Source organism: Alternaria postmessia (genome assembly GCF_024291825.1).
Source record: "Alternaria postmessia strain BMP 2775 chromosome Unknown scaffold_25, whole genome shotgun sequence".
NCBI classification, from domain to species: Eukaryota; Fungi; Ascomycota; class Dothideomycetes; order Pleosporales; family Pleosporaceae; genus Alternaria; species Alternaria postmessia.
This window is the reverse complement of record NW_026260098.1, coordinates 215473-230516: the sequence shown is the minus strand read 5'-3', so window position 1 is coordinate 230516 and position 15044 is coordinate 215473. Positions and strand designations below refer to the sequence as shown.

At 52.2% G+C, this 15044-nt stretch overlaps 3 protein-coding genes across 3 annotated transcripts; 2 read left to right on the top strand and 1 right to left on the bottom strand.

Annotated features, from left to right (window-relative positions):
• Positions 1 to 5986: 5986 nt before the first annotated feature.
• Positions 5987 to 6910, top strand: J4E82_005030 (uncharacterized protein; the record flags this gene model as incomplete). Its single annotated transcript, XM_051731301.1, has 1 exon — positions 5987 to 6910. The coding sequence occupies one exon, from the start codon at positions 5987 to 5989 to the stop codon at positions 6908 to 6910; it is 924 nt and encodes a 307-aa protein (XP_051588982.1).
• Positions 6911 to 11048: 4138 nt separating this feature from the next.
• On the bottom strand, positions 11049 to 12371 carry J4E82_005029 (uncharacterized protein; the record flags this gene model as incomplete). Its single annotated transcript, XM_051731300.1, has 1 exon — positions 11049 to 12371. One exon carries the CDS (start codon positions 12369 to 12371, stop codon positions 11049 to 11051), a length of 1323 nt encoding a protein of 440 aa, XP_051588981.1.
• A 311-nt stretch (positions 12372 to 12682) lies between these two features.
• Positions 12683 to 14830, top strand: J4E82_005028 (uncharacterized protein; the record flags this gene model as incomplete). The annotated part of the gene is made up of 1 exon (XM_051731299.1): positions 12683 to 14830. The coding sequence occupies one exon, from the start codon at positions 12683 to 12685 to the stop codon at positions 14828 to 14830; it is 2148 nt and encodes a 715-aa protein (XP_051588980.1).
• Between the last annotated feature and the right edge of the window lie 214 nt (positions 14831 to 15044).

The window sequence follows — 15044 nt, the reverse complement described above, 5'->3', positions numbered from 1 at the left end:
CGAGAGAGAAATTGAGGAGTTGCTACTATTGTCATATTACGAGATGGATAACAGAGAATGAAACTTGGCCTGTAGCTTATGTTCATCCAGCAAGGAACGTGACGGTAGGAAGAGTTGTATCGTTTAGTTGTTCGGCATATAGATGAGCATTGCTATAGCTTCATCTTCACATTTCCCTGGCTTCTCTATATAATTGTACTGACTCATAATCTGATGTGGAAAATTCGCCATTGATTCATCTGACGTTACATTGCCGTATCTGGGTGCAGTCAATTCTTCTTCGAAAGGGAAAGTAGAGAACAGGATAAAGGAAACCGGGACTTGCTCATGACCCCCAAGAACCTCGTATTACAACCAACAATATTCACTATTCCATCGGCCGTCTCCGACACCCAACAAGTTCAACTGGCTTCGTCTTACTTCAAATATCCAATAAAGGCCGCGTCGGCTTTCGAATCCGAGTTCTACAACGGTGATGCTGGTTGAGAAGAACTAGTATCCTATAGGCGCCCCAGCTAAGAGGGTCCAAGATCCTGTAGACGGCTCAGATTCCCCCCGCTGCAAACCTATCGTTCAGCTCACCCGTTAGCCCAACTCCAAGAGCGCGTATTGGACACATCAACGAGACATGGCTTGTGTGCGAGCCGTGATGCATCGCCACGTCCATGTCCAGGGTTGTGTAGCAAGGGAGACCTGGAATAGTCTAGTAGTCTTACAGTAATCAGAAAATCGAAGGTTTACTTCCGAAACGAGGTGCATGCATGTCCGCTTATCCTGTCTTCCAACCTTGCGTTCTACATTGGTGTACAGAGAGTGTATAGTATTGCATAACCGAACAGACCCTTGATGAAATCAGTTTGTGAGGTCGTAATACTGATGAAAAAGTGTACGAAACCCAAGGCAGTACCAAGAGAAGCTGACGCGGGCTTACATGTTCCGCTATATGTCACTCTTACACTTACTTCGGGAATTATAGCCGCATACAACCATTCAGTTCACACTGCTATAAGACGTTAGACAAATTACGCTATGCATTCACGAACAAATCACCGTCTTTATCTTGGTGATGGGCAGAGTGATGAGAATGTGAGGAATACAGTGCGTTTTCCTGCTCCGCGGTATGCACAACGATAAGGAATCTTTCTCCGTGACCACTCTTGAACCGGAGAGATATTGCCAAAATAGATATGGCAGACAAGTCGACGAAACCGTTGAAAATCATGTGGGTTCCCGGGTACACCAACAGCCAGCAATCGGTCAGAGAGATGTCGAGTCAGGATCCATGTCTTGAGGCGCTCAAAAGTGGGAGATCATGGGATGTAAACTTGCCCTCTTGTTGCAGCGATAAAACATCAAACGTTGGAAGTGGACCCTCTGGGTAACAAAGAACCCAGTTCAGCGATTAAGCGAACGAACGCGTAAGTTTCTCGCTTTCGCGTTAGTATATCGCATGTTGTGGTGGTGGAGCACCACGAGTCAAAACACCGAGATGGCTACAAGTGAAGGAGACAAGGGGTCAGTTGGGTCAGGGCGCAATGCGATGCGACGCAATGTGATATGACTGGTGATGCGATACGGAGGAAATACCCGATGTACTTGATGTAATTCTCTCGCTTATGCCGGTCATCATGGCCGTGACTGCGAGTGGGTCTTCTTCGGTGATGTTGCTCGGTGTAATGAGGTCACACACAGATTGCGAAGATGCAGCTGTGTGGCTCTGCGATCTGAAGCAACTGTCAACATTCGCCTCAGTTACTCTGAGCAAAAGTTTGCAGGTAGCGATTGAAGAATGAGTAATGCACGTTTCACGTCGATGCTGCGTGTCCGCGGCTCCACGAATCGTAGTCGCATCATATGATGGTTTGACAGCGGACGCCTTGATCGCTACCGGTGGAAATGCTTTGTCATTGTTCGTGAATTGAAGCCTTGGCAGAGTTCAATAACCACGATGATACGATGCCCCAGCCGACGTAAGCCACGCAAAGAGTATACCCCGGGATAAGTCGTATATCCTGTAAACGGGATAGGTCATACTGTGGCCTGGATCTGCATCTGGTCAATGATCTGGGCACGGCATTAAACAACCAGCCCCCATGTAAACAAGCTAAAGACCTCTTCCGACGTGCATCATGACAATGTCAAAAGGGTCCAAAGATGGCGTAATTGATCTGGCAGAACCACAACCCAGTGTTGTTGAGAGGTGACATAGCCCGCGCAGAAAGGATTGGAGATCTTCATGAAGCATAGATGCGGCTGCGGAGAGCCGCCCCACGCAAATGTGAACCTTGGGTTGAGTTGAGTCGAGTCGAGAACCTGGTACATATTATTACACGGTGGACCGCCGGAGTATTGGGTACAATCCTGATATCGCTCAGTGCTATGAAGGGGTTGAGAACAAAAGCAAGTGGTACAATATCCAGTTCCCACGTGGATGATCTCTCCGTTGTAGCTTAGGCGGGGAGGCGGGACAAACTAGCGCACTCTGTCACCAGGTGTGCCACGGCTACTCGGCAACGGTCGACGCCTCACGGACAGCAACTCCGGGCATTCTGACCAATGAGAAGTCTCGATGCGGGGTATTCAGCAGCAGACCCTCATTACGGAGCCAGCTCCTCGCATCTGGAGGGGTCGGCGTCGTGTGTTTGAGGACCCTGTAATCAACGGGTTTTTGTTTTGAGCACGACACGGCAAATATCAATAGAGGGCGTGGAAGCCACTGTAAGCTAAAGTTTGAAGTTTGCGCCTGCCGTAGTTCGAACGTGGAAATATGAGCGAATACAGTTTACTAGGTTCGGCTATCTACCTACGAAAACACAGCTCTTACACGAGCCCGAATATCTTCGGAAACGTTGGCGCTGCGGAATAAGTGGTCTCGAACCGCGTCGCTTAACGGTTTTCCGTGACGTATGCTCATTTCGTAGATCGCCTGACGTGTCCTGCCGAGCATGGCATTCATGATCTCCATGTCGTACATGTTATGTATAAACCTTGTGATTGGAGCGGGGACAGTGTTGCGACAACGGCACGAATCGAGGTGGACGGAGAACATTCAAAGGGTCCATTCTTGAGATCAGGGACAGCAAAGACGAAAGCAGTAGCTGAAGGAAGCTGGGCATGGCGTGACTGGGTAGGAACATGTGCCCATTGATCCATGCAGCCGGGGTGTTCCCAATTACGGCAGCAGGCCTTGCAAGGGAGGCGGATGTGTATGCCGCGCTGATATCTTGCAGCTGTAATTGTGATTGATGCGACTGGAGGCGCACCCGTACCGATCTGCTGCTAGCGAGAGATGAATAGCCGTAGGCAGGATAATCAGTATTGATGGAGCGCCGTGTATGAGTTCTTGGTTACGAAATGTCGAGCGCGTGCAAGCCGACCTAGCGTCAACCATGAGAACGCCGCATCGGAGAAGGGTCCATCGCTTCTCATTCGACACATGGCAGACGGCATGCTAACGGATACCGAGTGGGGTATGTACCAGCCAAGAATAGAGACTTCGGCTTTCTCAAAGACGGCAATTAGGCGGATTTAAGGGGGAATTGCACTTCTTTCGCGACAATAGTTCACAGTGATAGTGCATCGGGATCGAGATCGTTCGCAGTAATTGTTAGTGTTGGTGTGCAAGTTGGCGCAATTTTTGTATTTGGATTGCAGGTAAAAGGAAACACCAGGATGCAAGGGCAATTTGACGTGCGAGAGGCATTGATTCTGTGGATGGCTGAGGCCGCAAGGCGTTGGAGCTTTCGCGCTTGTGAAAGCGCCATCAACACATTCTGCAGGGACTTTCAGCGGCCGCGGCGTAGGGGACCAATGGCAGTAGAGGCATTCTGGGCAGTAGTGTACGAAGAAGATTGCTCGAGGGGACGATGTGTCGGAAAAGCAATTTGACTTTGAGGGAGCACTGGCAGAAGAGCGTCAGGTGCCAGATTGACGAAGCAAAAGCAGCAGTGGCATAGACCAGGTGTGCTGGACCATGGAACATTTCAGGAGCATCAATGGCTGAAGACGAGGCTGGCATTGGTCAATACTGGTCAAGATCGCATTTCCATCTCGATCTCTCAGATGCTGGGCGGGACGATCAGGAGCACCGAAGCTCTGGTCCACGTGGCTGCGTGGCGCCCTTGCTGAACTGCTGAGAGGGCGAGGAAAAGGACGGGCATCGATTAGAGCGCAATCGCAATATTGGGCATCGTATCGAGCAAGGTAAGCCTGCTCCACCTGGCTGGCACATGTGGCTGTACGCCGATCTCGCCGTTGAAAAATTTGGTAAAACAGTCTTCAGGCAGGGAGGTAGGTATCGTGAGCTTCCCGATTAGGCAGTGCGGTAGTGGCGACCGGTGCCGAAAGCGAGGCGTGCGGTATGGGGCAGAGTGACATCAGCGTTTGTAAGAGAAGATTGACGCCGGGTCAATCGGCGGCACGAAGGGTGACTTGGGCGGGCCCTGCATAAAACCACGATGGGCTTTGCTGCTTGGGGAGGAAGTGATCGCGATCAGGTTGTTAGAAAAGGACCGGATGGGTGGTGGCCGCGCAAAGTGAAAAGAAACGAGGCAGGCTAAGGTGGGAAGATCACGTCGATGGGGTGCAAAAACTCGATGGAGGGGCTCGGTCAGTGCTGCGCGGCTGCCGTTTCGAGGACGGCGTCCAAGTCAGGAGTCTGGCCAGAGGAGTCTATGGGTCTTTTGGCGCTAAACAGAGCGCCAGGGGCTGTGGCTGGAGACGAATGATGGCGGCAGCCCGACGTCATCGCAGAGGGCACTGTGACCGATCCCCACCAGCTGTCCCGATCACTGCTCAACGTCGAGTGGGGCGCTAGAGCAAAGGCGGATAGAGCTAAACGGCTGACAGGGATCGACTAGCGGAGAAGACCCTGATTTTGTATTACATCAGACCTAGCGACGTTATGCCGGCGCGTCGTTTTTCGAGTACCGAGTGCGCCTCCAGATGCGGACGCTGGATGCTGGACGCTGAGGGACGCAGACCCTGGGCCGGTTGGAGGCCGGTATGACAGCCCGTCAGTACGTGTCTAGCAGCTGTATACACAGCAGCAGCGTGCGCGCGCGGCCTGGCGCAACAAGACAAGACAGCGCGCGCATCGCATCGCATGGCTTGATGGATTGATTAGAGTTGGGCTATACCGCCCTGCGCGACAACAACATCAAACAAAACAACTGACTCTTTGACGCCGACAAGCACCGGAAGTAGGCCGACGGAGTGTGCGGGTGTGAGCTGGCACAGGGCCTGTTTCTTGCCATTGGCGCCCGAAGGTCGCAGAGTTCCTTGAAACTGCCCTCACGATCTCGATCTCTCCTGAACAGACGGCACCTGTCCGCCGCGGTAGCATTGGCCGACGCTGACAACCTTGACAAGCCAATCTTGCGTCTATTTTCTTTTGCTGCTGCTGCACGTCGTTGCTCCCCCAGCACCCATGTCGATTTCAGTACCGCAGAAGCTTCTTCCCAACCCAAATCACCCACTGGGGGCGCTCGCGGTCGTTTGGTCCGCCGTGGCATGCGCTGACGCCGCTTCCTGGTCGCTCTTCCTTCCACTAAGTAGCGCATCGCCTCGCGAGGGCTGATCGCCGGGGCCCCTGCCACTGTACAGCACGCTAGCGTCTTAGGGCGGACTACACTTTCCCATCTCCACGCATGCAATTCTCAGTCCCTGATAGTGCCCTGATCCTGGGACCTGAGAACCCTGTGCTTCTGCCCTGCTTGTGCCTTGCCCAATATAACTTGCTCCCAGTCCCGCATCTCTCGTGTGGTGCTCCAGTAAGCTCTCTCCCAAAACACTCACGACAACCTCCCCTCACCCAAACAATCTCTCTCGCTGTCGTGTCGACGTCACAAGCCTTCACACTTCCATATCACCCTCACATCACCCTGTATAAAGCGCCTCAACCACCCGGCCTTCACTCTCACGTGCTTGCGCTGCGCTCCTACTGCGAATTTGGTCGCATTCCCCCACTGGCACGTGTTTGCTCAAAATGGACGCCTTGTCCGGCAAGAACTCGACAGGTCGCAGAGTGTCATTGCTAAACGACGGCCCGGCGCCTCCTCAACTTGTCCGACTTCCCTCCATCACTCCTTCCCTCCAGTCTAGGACCTCCAGTTACTCCTCCTCCCCCCAACCCTCACCACCCCGCCTCGTCCGCAGCGACTCGTCAGACTCCAACATGCAGACGCCCTCGCCCATTACTCCAGACTTTTCCTACGAGCCCGGCATGGACTCGCCCGTCTTCTCGCAAAATGGATTCTTCCACCACCAGAAGGATCTCGGCTTCCCCATGCACCACCAGTCTGGCCCTCTCCCCTACCACGCCAACCCCTCGCAGGCAGGCTACTTCAGGCCCGAACAGCTCTCCGAGCAACACCAGGATCCCTCCGCCCTGAACGCGCGACCCAAGAAGAACAGCTATCCTTGCCCTATGGCCAAGCAATTCCAGTGCAACGACTTCTTTACCACCTCGGGCCATGCTGCCCGCCACGCAAAGAAGCACACTGGCAAGAAGGATGCTTTCTGCCCCGAGTGCAACAAGGCCTTTACCCGCAAGGACAACATGGAGCAGCACCGCCGCACTCACCAGAGTGGCCGCAACGCGGCCAAGGGTGGAGACCGCGACGTCAAGAAGGCCAAACACCAGGCAAAGCGACCCAAGCCGGCACCCCTCCAGTCGACGATGCCTTCCTTGTCATCGCTTTCCATGGTTGATCCGACGCTTCCCCTCAGCCCCTCCGGATTTTCCATGGCGCCCGCCGTGCAGTCTACTGATGCCTTCATCGACTTCTCTCCCAGCTCCCGGTACCCCGACCCCGCCAACTACAGCTACAACCCCGCCGCCACCCAATACGGTGGCTTGGACGCACTCGCCATCGCTGCAAGCGGTGAGAAGCGCAAGTTTGAGTCATAGTCACTGCATTAATACTTCTCTTTCATGGTTCATCCGATCAAATCCTTGATCATTACTTCGGCCTGCTATACCATCAGGCCACCGGATTTCTAGAGCTTGGCGCTTATGGCTACGACCACGACATCATGGAGTCCAAAAGTCCGACGGAACAATAGACGCATGCCGTCATGGCTACGAACGGAACTGGGCGTTTGGGAGTGGTGCGCATCGTCGCACACTTTTCTTTTCTTTTTCTCTGTACATACTATCGGCTGCATTTACTTCGGTACATGGGCTGATTATAGCCTATTTCCTTCTGTCATTGTCACTAGCAACCTCATTGTTTGGCAGTGCATGTGGAGGATGACATTCAAACATAGGGATTTCAGCCCGGAATCGGCAATATGGATACCCGCCCTTACTCAAGGTGCATCAACCTTTGATTTTTCTTAATTGCAACACTCTACGGAAGTCTGCGGACTCGCAAAACAAAAACAATCCAAAGAATCATTACAAACTCATCTGACCAACTTGCCATTTGCGTGATGCGCCTGCGTGACCTCAACGGTATATGCGAACCATGGAAAGTGCAGCCGATCTCCAACCTCTTACAATCTCTCACAGCCATACAAGACTTGTGGCTTTCCACATGCAATCGTGACGACAAGAAACGGTCGCGAACTGTGGATTGGTACCCCGCCGTCAGCTCATAGTTCGTGCCAAACGCACTATTGCCCGCTTTTGATCCATGGTACGACAGCTTGCCCAGCCATACTAGCTGGAACAACCACTTCCAAAGCTTATCCCGGAATCTCGTTTCCATCAACACGCCACCGCTACCCTTATGCTCCGCGGCGTCTAGCCAACTAATGTCGTCCAACGGCCTCTCCTCAACCTTTTCACAGCTGCGAAAAGATCGGTTGCCCACACGCTAGTGACCCACTAATAAAGGCTTTCGCAACGCTGATGACCCTGCAGATCTTTTTCGAGGTTAGACTCGAACCTTAACGATCTGCACAAGAACCCTCAGCCCGGATACCCCGAATCGGAAGGACGCTCCTCCACAACTCGCCATTGGCTCGGGAATCGTCGCAGACAAACTCTATCCAAACAACAGGTCATTTTCCGGGGACTTTATTCCCCAACATCACCAGGAGTCATTTCCTTGGCTTTGAGGGGACCAGTTCGAGTCGACGGCTCTCTGCGTCGCAAGGCCTCCAACCTGGCAAACGGCCCTCTGGGTTGCGACTTCCGCCTTGGGAGGACCCCACATCCGACTTGACGCCGGATCACGGATTTCATGCCTGCATCAAAACTCGGCTCACTTGCCAACCTCTCTGTATCACAATCTGTGCATGGCGGATATACAGACCCATCTTGTTTGCACATGCTCTCAGTGACATCATATCTGCATCAGAAATGATCCTTCGCTTTTCCTTTTTGTATCGTTCCATGTTTCGCACGCAGCATATTGGTGGTGCATACGGAAGTTTGCGGATCTGCAGTAAGCATATGCGACAGCAGAACGTAGTTCTCAACACCATGCAGCCTGCAGCGATACGAAAAGAAATTGGGTTTTCAACTCGAAGATCGACGTTGTGGCTGGGTTTACTGAGTTCGACGAGCATCTCTGGATAACAGCGAAAAACCTGGGACCGAACTCCGTGTCACGATAGGCTTCCGCTGTCTTCGTCTGTGCCCTGCCGCGGCAAGACGGGACACTCGTTCCACGATTTAAAACTGTACGATAAGGTTCATCACAATGTGATCTCTCGCGCTGTCGAATGTAGCGGTACGCTACGGCAATACAACACAATGACAAGGTTTGGCTTTCCATCATCAGATCAATATTCTCTACACTTTTTGTCACTTTCTGCCTAATCTCACTTTCGCTGCTAGTCTTACGGAGGTAGAGCCGCCGCGATGCTTCATGCATGTCAGCAAATCATTCGATCTCATCCGACAGCAATTCCAAAGGTCCTTTCGCACTTCTGAATGCATGCGGTGGTTGCGTATAGTCACACAAAAGCCACGCATTCGCTAGACACAGCATTTTCGTAGAGTCGTACCACCCGACTCGCTACACCCAACACACCTAAGTAAACCCCTATAATAGTCATCCATGTCTTACTGTCCCTGGGTACTCGCACAGCAGGGCGCCCTTGAAACAGCCCTACAGCGCATGTCTTGTCCCTGCACGACGTTGGACGCAGACGTAGCGTTGGATTGGGCTGAGCCTGCTGCAGGTCGAGACGGGATGCAGTGGCTGTCGACGTCGTGAGACGTTCGTTTATCTGCCTGCAGATCCCGAGATGAGTGAGACAGCATGGCCTGGCGAGTTTGTGGGGTGCGATACGTTCGGGTCCTCTGATGTTGTGCATGTTGTACAGCAGGCTTGCATACAGGCTTCACATTTGCTATATGGCTGGCCGACACTGGCTATGTTGCCGCTCTCACCCTTCGCTATCTAACAGCTTGTGGAGGGTAAGGAGGTGTTTGTTGGGATGGGGTCACGCAGGTTGAGTGAAGATAGGCTCAGCTGGGAAACGACATGTTCGCTTTAATCGTTGCTAGCAATCAGCGACGTGGAGAAGGTTTTTATCCCTCTTGCTTTCTTCCTTTCCTCCTTTATTCTACATGGAGCGTCACGCCTCTTCACTCTCCCCCAGTTTCTCTCTGACACACCCACCAGAGAGGACGCTGTTTGATTCTGGACTGTCGCCTTCACCAACGGTCGCACCAGATGAACGCCATGTGCCAACGTCGCACATAAATTGCGGGCGGCAGAAAACGCCTTGTTCCACGTTGTGCAGTCTCACAACACGAGAATGCCCTCTTTCCTTTGCAGGCCCTGCATAGTATCTTGCTTGGGGTTTCTTGTGCTCCCTACCATGAAAGTATCTCGCTGTGGGCCAGCCTTTCCTTATCTAAGTCAAGGATAATAAGAAATACACCGAACCGATACTTGAACAGGAGACGAAGGCCATGGTTATACGATATAAGAGGACGAATGCAAATATGTTGCCAGAGAGATGATTCCAACATGAAACGAGTAACCTTTCCCGTACGTACAAATGATTCCGCTAAACACTACTAAGTATGACAACCTAGTACCCCATCTCAATGAAACCCGACAGGACCTGTCATTTCCCAAATCGATCTTACAATCTGCAAGCCACAGAGTGTCTCGGTCTGCAAGCCAGGGCCTGGTCGGGAACTTTGACCCTTGTCGCTATAGCTAACACATGACTGTAGATCTACGTAGACTATGCCGCGCTCGGGCGATATGGATGTTCACGCAGCAAGATCCGAGATATGAGTCGCGACATATTAGAGCATTACCATTCAAGGACAGGGTGTAGGACAACGTATAGCTGGATATCCAGTATGTTTCTGGTCTACACTACTGAATGAATAGAATTCAGCAACAGGTCGTTCAGCATACTGTATAACACCATCTCGAAGCGAACCACAACGTCTAGACCTTTCCAAGTCATCAACCAGACCAAGCTGAACGAAAGAGCACACAAGAATCACGCAAGCATGAGTTCTGCTGAAAAGGCATATACAATAAATTCTGGGTTTGTCTTACACACTACGCATGCATGGCGCTGACAACTGACAAATGTAACTAATTATATCTTCTCTTACATCGCGGATTATCGTCTCGCTGCCCTTATCTACCTGCCCTGCCTGCACTGTAGTGGAACATTCGCTTCCTGAATTTCGTCTCTTTTGGTAAAACAAGCGCATCCCCGCCTGTGGTAACGAAAACAGACATGAAAATATGAGGGTATAACGAAGCCATGATGGCGAGAAGGCAAGATGTGGAGGCAAAAACGGCCAGTTTGTACGTGTCAAACTCATTTTAGCATCGAGAAGCGTGGGTTAAAAGGGATCAGTGCGCATGCCTGTGCAAACGTCGTGTTGGTTGGTATGCGAAACACTGACACGGCGTCTCGCTGCGGCCCGTCAACGAATGCACGTCGCTTGTAATCCTCTCAACAACATCTCTGTTCGCGGTCTTACATGTACATGCCCGCGTGTCTTTCCGAGCTGAACCAGGAATCTGGAGACGAGGCCGCCTATCGTGCAATGTGAAAGCCCAACCATTTATCATAGCTAGAGTCGGGTATCTTTGCATTGTTGGTTGTTTCTCTCATGTGAATTTTGCCATGTTGACGTATCGTGCGAAGCTATGATCCTCGTTCTGGTCGACTCCACGATCCTGGACAGCCTGTCTGTATCGCTCCTTCAGGCCGTTCTCTGGGTCATCTGAGTCCATCTCATCCTCGTAGTCTAGGTCATCCACCATGCCGGCTTCGTCTGAGTTTTCCGCATCGCTAACCGTCTCTGGCTCTTCTTTTCGTGGCTTGCTCTTTGGTTTTGTGCCCGCGCCTCCAACCTTCATGTCCTTCATCATCTTGTCCAACTCACGTTCACGTGTCGCCTTCTTTTCTTGCTCCCTTTCTGCCCGACGTCGCTCAAGCTCCGGTTTGTAATCGCGCTCAAACTCTTCCTTCTTCTCCTGCACACCTTTGAAGAATTCATCCATGCCGTCTCCCGTCATAGCACTGACACCGACAACACTGAGGTGCTTATAGAATTCCTCGAGAACCAGTGACATACTGTTCAGTAAACTACCCATGTATCCACTTCCTCCACCCACGCCTTCACCGCCAAAGCTACCACCCTCTTCCTCGTTACGCAGGGCGGCTTGGAAGGCCTCAAAGTCAGTCATCCAATCTTTGGCGAATTGGGCGTCTTGTGCATCGGTCTTGTTGAAGACAAGGATCATAGGCAGCTTTGTCTTATAGAGAATGGAGCAGGCGTAAAGCATGTTGGACATGAAGGTGCTTGTGCTGGTTGTGCGCGGCGTGTCGATGATGTATGCGATGACGGTGGGAAATGTACTGGCTAAACTTGAGAGTAGGATCTCTCCACTTGCAGACCAAACGAAGACCTCGATCTGCCCTGGCGTGTCCACTAAGATATGCTTCACTTGTGGTTGCTGAGCCGGTGCCGTTTGCTTGCCCTTGCCTCCACTCGTCATGAACTCAACTGTGCTTTGTTCTGGCTCCTCTACTGGCGGCGGCGGCTGTGTTCGCTTCTCCAGCAGACCAATGACCTGATCAATCTTTGTGCTGAACAAGTTCAAGCTTGTCAGGATACCGCCGTTGGGTCCTAGGTTGAACTGCTTCATGACCTCCTTGTAGTTGACGCTGTCTCTAATGTCGATATTGGGCGTGAATGGGACATGGTGAACGGCAGGATCGAGGTTGATGATGTACGGTGGTGTCGGAGATGACTTGGAAACGGAGGGTTCACTTTGGGTTGGATCGGGATGGGTGTAGAGATGTGAGACAAGACGTTGCATGAAGGTCGTCTTGCCACTTCCAGCCATGCCCACGCATACTATCGAAACGGGTGTATTGGGGTTCGCGACAGGCGCAGAGCCCTCTGGAGCATTTGCGGAGGACATTGCGGGCGTCGTATGCGTGATTGGAGATATGAACAGTGAGTGGAGGTCAGGTTGGAGAGGATTCGTGGCGCGATGGTGGGGTGATATCGGGGGAGCACTGGCGATATCTTGTACTCAGGGTCAGCTAAAGGAACGTTGGTGATGGTGGATTGTACAGTTGGAGTTGTTCTAGAAATTCTTAGGCGGGGCGGATGCGGACGCGCTAGGGAATCCGCCGTGGTGATGTCAGGCCCTAGCTCCGACCCCATGTCCAAACTTTCTTCACGCGACTTAACCCTATCAACACCGATTGACATAGACTCGTCGCAAACATGGGTCTAGAGGACTTTGAAAAGGAACTTGCGCAGAGTAAAAAGAAGGACGAAAGAAAAAAGCGCGATCGGAGCAGGAGTCGCGACAGGCACCACCACAAACATCGTTCATCGCGCCATCACGACGACGACGACCGAGACCACCGCCACAAGCGATCGCGACACCATCGAGAGACATCGGAAGAGCGTGCACGGCGGAAGAGGAAAGAAAGAGATAACAAAGATGATCGGTCGGGACGGAAGCACAAGGAGCCCGCGTCAAGTGACGAGGAAGATCGATTGACGCGAAAGCGTAAGTCGCGACACTACGACGAAGATGAGTCTTCTGGGGGTGAGGATCCCCAGGAAAAGGACTATGCGCCGCCAGACGACGACATTCTAGACCAACAACTCGAAGACGCGGCGACGGCAGATCTGCAACGCGACGACTGGATGAAGGCGCCGTCATCTATGGACGTCGACTACGTGCAGCGGAAGAAGAGGGAAGAGAAGGCTACATACGTAAGAGCGTCGGATGAGGGACAACCTGCGCTCAAGATACATCACGCAGAACTGAACCGTGGTTTGGCGGATCTCAAGGGCCAAGAAACCGTTGCTGAAGAGCCTGCGCAGAGAGAAGTAAGCTACACATTTGGCGACTCGGGCGCACAATGGCGTATGACGAAGCTGAAGGGCATTTACCGGAACGCCGAGGAATCAGGGCGAAGCGTGGAAGAAATAGCAATGGAGAAGTACGGCGATCTACGAGACTTTGATGAGGCGCGCGAAGAGGAGATTGAGTTGGACCGCAGAAAGATGTATGGTAAAGACTACGTTGGTAAAGAGAAACCATCCGGCGAACTCTTCCAAGAACGGAAGCTCAAGGAAGGCATCCACAGACAGTCTCGCGAGTCGCACGAACCTTCAGAACTACCGCAAGGAGAACTAGTACAAGATCCTCAACCGACAACGAATACCGTTATGCTCAGCCAGACCGAGCTCAACAGGCTGAAAGCTCAGATGATGAAGGCGAAGATGAAGAAAGCCCCTGAAGCAGCCCAGCTAGAAGCTGAGTACAACGCCGCCCTGGCCAACACTTCAACTTCCAAAGATCGCGACGTCGTCGTACTAAACGCCATGGACAATCGCATGTTAGCCGGCGGCCGTCAAGGAGAAGTCATAGCCCTGACTAATAAACGTGGGACCGAGCGCGGTCTTGTCAAAGAAAACGAAGACATGTCCATCGATGACATGGTCCGGCAAGAACGCCGCACCAAGAACCAAGCAGGTGGCGAAGGTGCTATCCTCGCTGAAAAGATAGCAAAAGACTCAAAGTTCGACAACGACCTCGACTACATTGACGACAACGCTACCAAACTCGCTGCCCGCGCCCCAAAGTCCTCAATCAACCTACGCAACGCTGCAATCCAAGACTACACAAAGATGAACAAGATACTCGATTCCTGTCCGTTATGCCACCATGAAGATAAATCACCCCCGCAGCCACCCGTAGCTCCCATCGTCAGCTTAGCAACACGCGTCTTCTTGACTCTCCCTACAGAACCTGAGATTAGCTCTGGTGGCGCCGTCATAGTCCCCATTCAACACCGCACAAACCTTCTTGAATGCGACGACGACGAGTGGGAGGAACTGCGTAACTTCATGAAGTGCCTAACGCGCATGTATCACGAACAAGGTCGTGACGTCGTCTTTTATGAAAATGCTGCTTTTCCTGGTAGAAAGGGTCATGCGGCTCTGAATGCTGTACCTATTTCCTTCGAGCTAGGTGATACGGCGCCTGCTTTCTTCAAGGAAGCCATCCTTGAACAAGCCAGCGACTGGACGCAGCATAAACCGCTCATCAATACGCAGAAGGCGAGTCGGGATGGCCTAGGTAAACAGGCTTTCCGCCGGAGTTTGGCAAAGGAGATGCCGTATTTCCATGTTTGGTTTGAGCTTGATGGCGGGCTGGGACACATTGTGGAAGACGAGAGGGCCTGGCCTAGGGGCGATCTGTTTGCTAGAGAAGTCTTGGGAGGTATGCTCGATGTAGATGTTGAGGTTGTCAAGAGGCAGGGCAGATGGGTCAAGGGAGATAGAAGGTTGGAAAGCTGGAGAAAGGGGTGGAGAAAGTTTGACTGGACGAGGGTGCTTACTGAGGGTCAGTGAACAAATCGAGTCCTCTGCTCGGAGCGCGAGTATCAGAGATAAAGCGTGATATGAAATCGAAGGAACTTGTTTCGTCTATCCTGTAATATCGGTTGTCCTTGCTGGATCATCGCTCAATTGTTCACTCCCGAAACATCTCACCCTACAGTAAACCGCGCCAATACAAAAGTCCTTCTCGAGCCGAACATATCCATGCGTGATTATACCCTTCTAC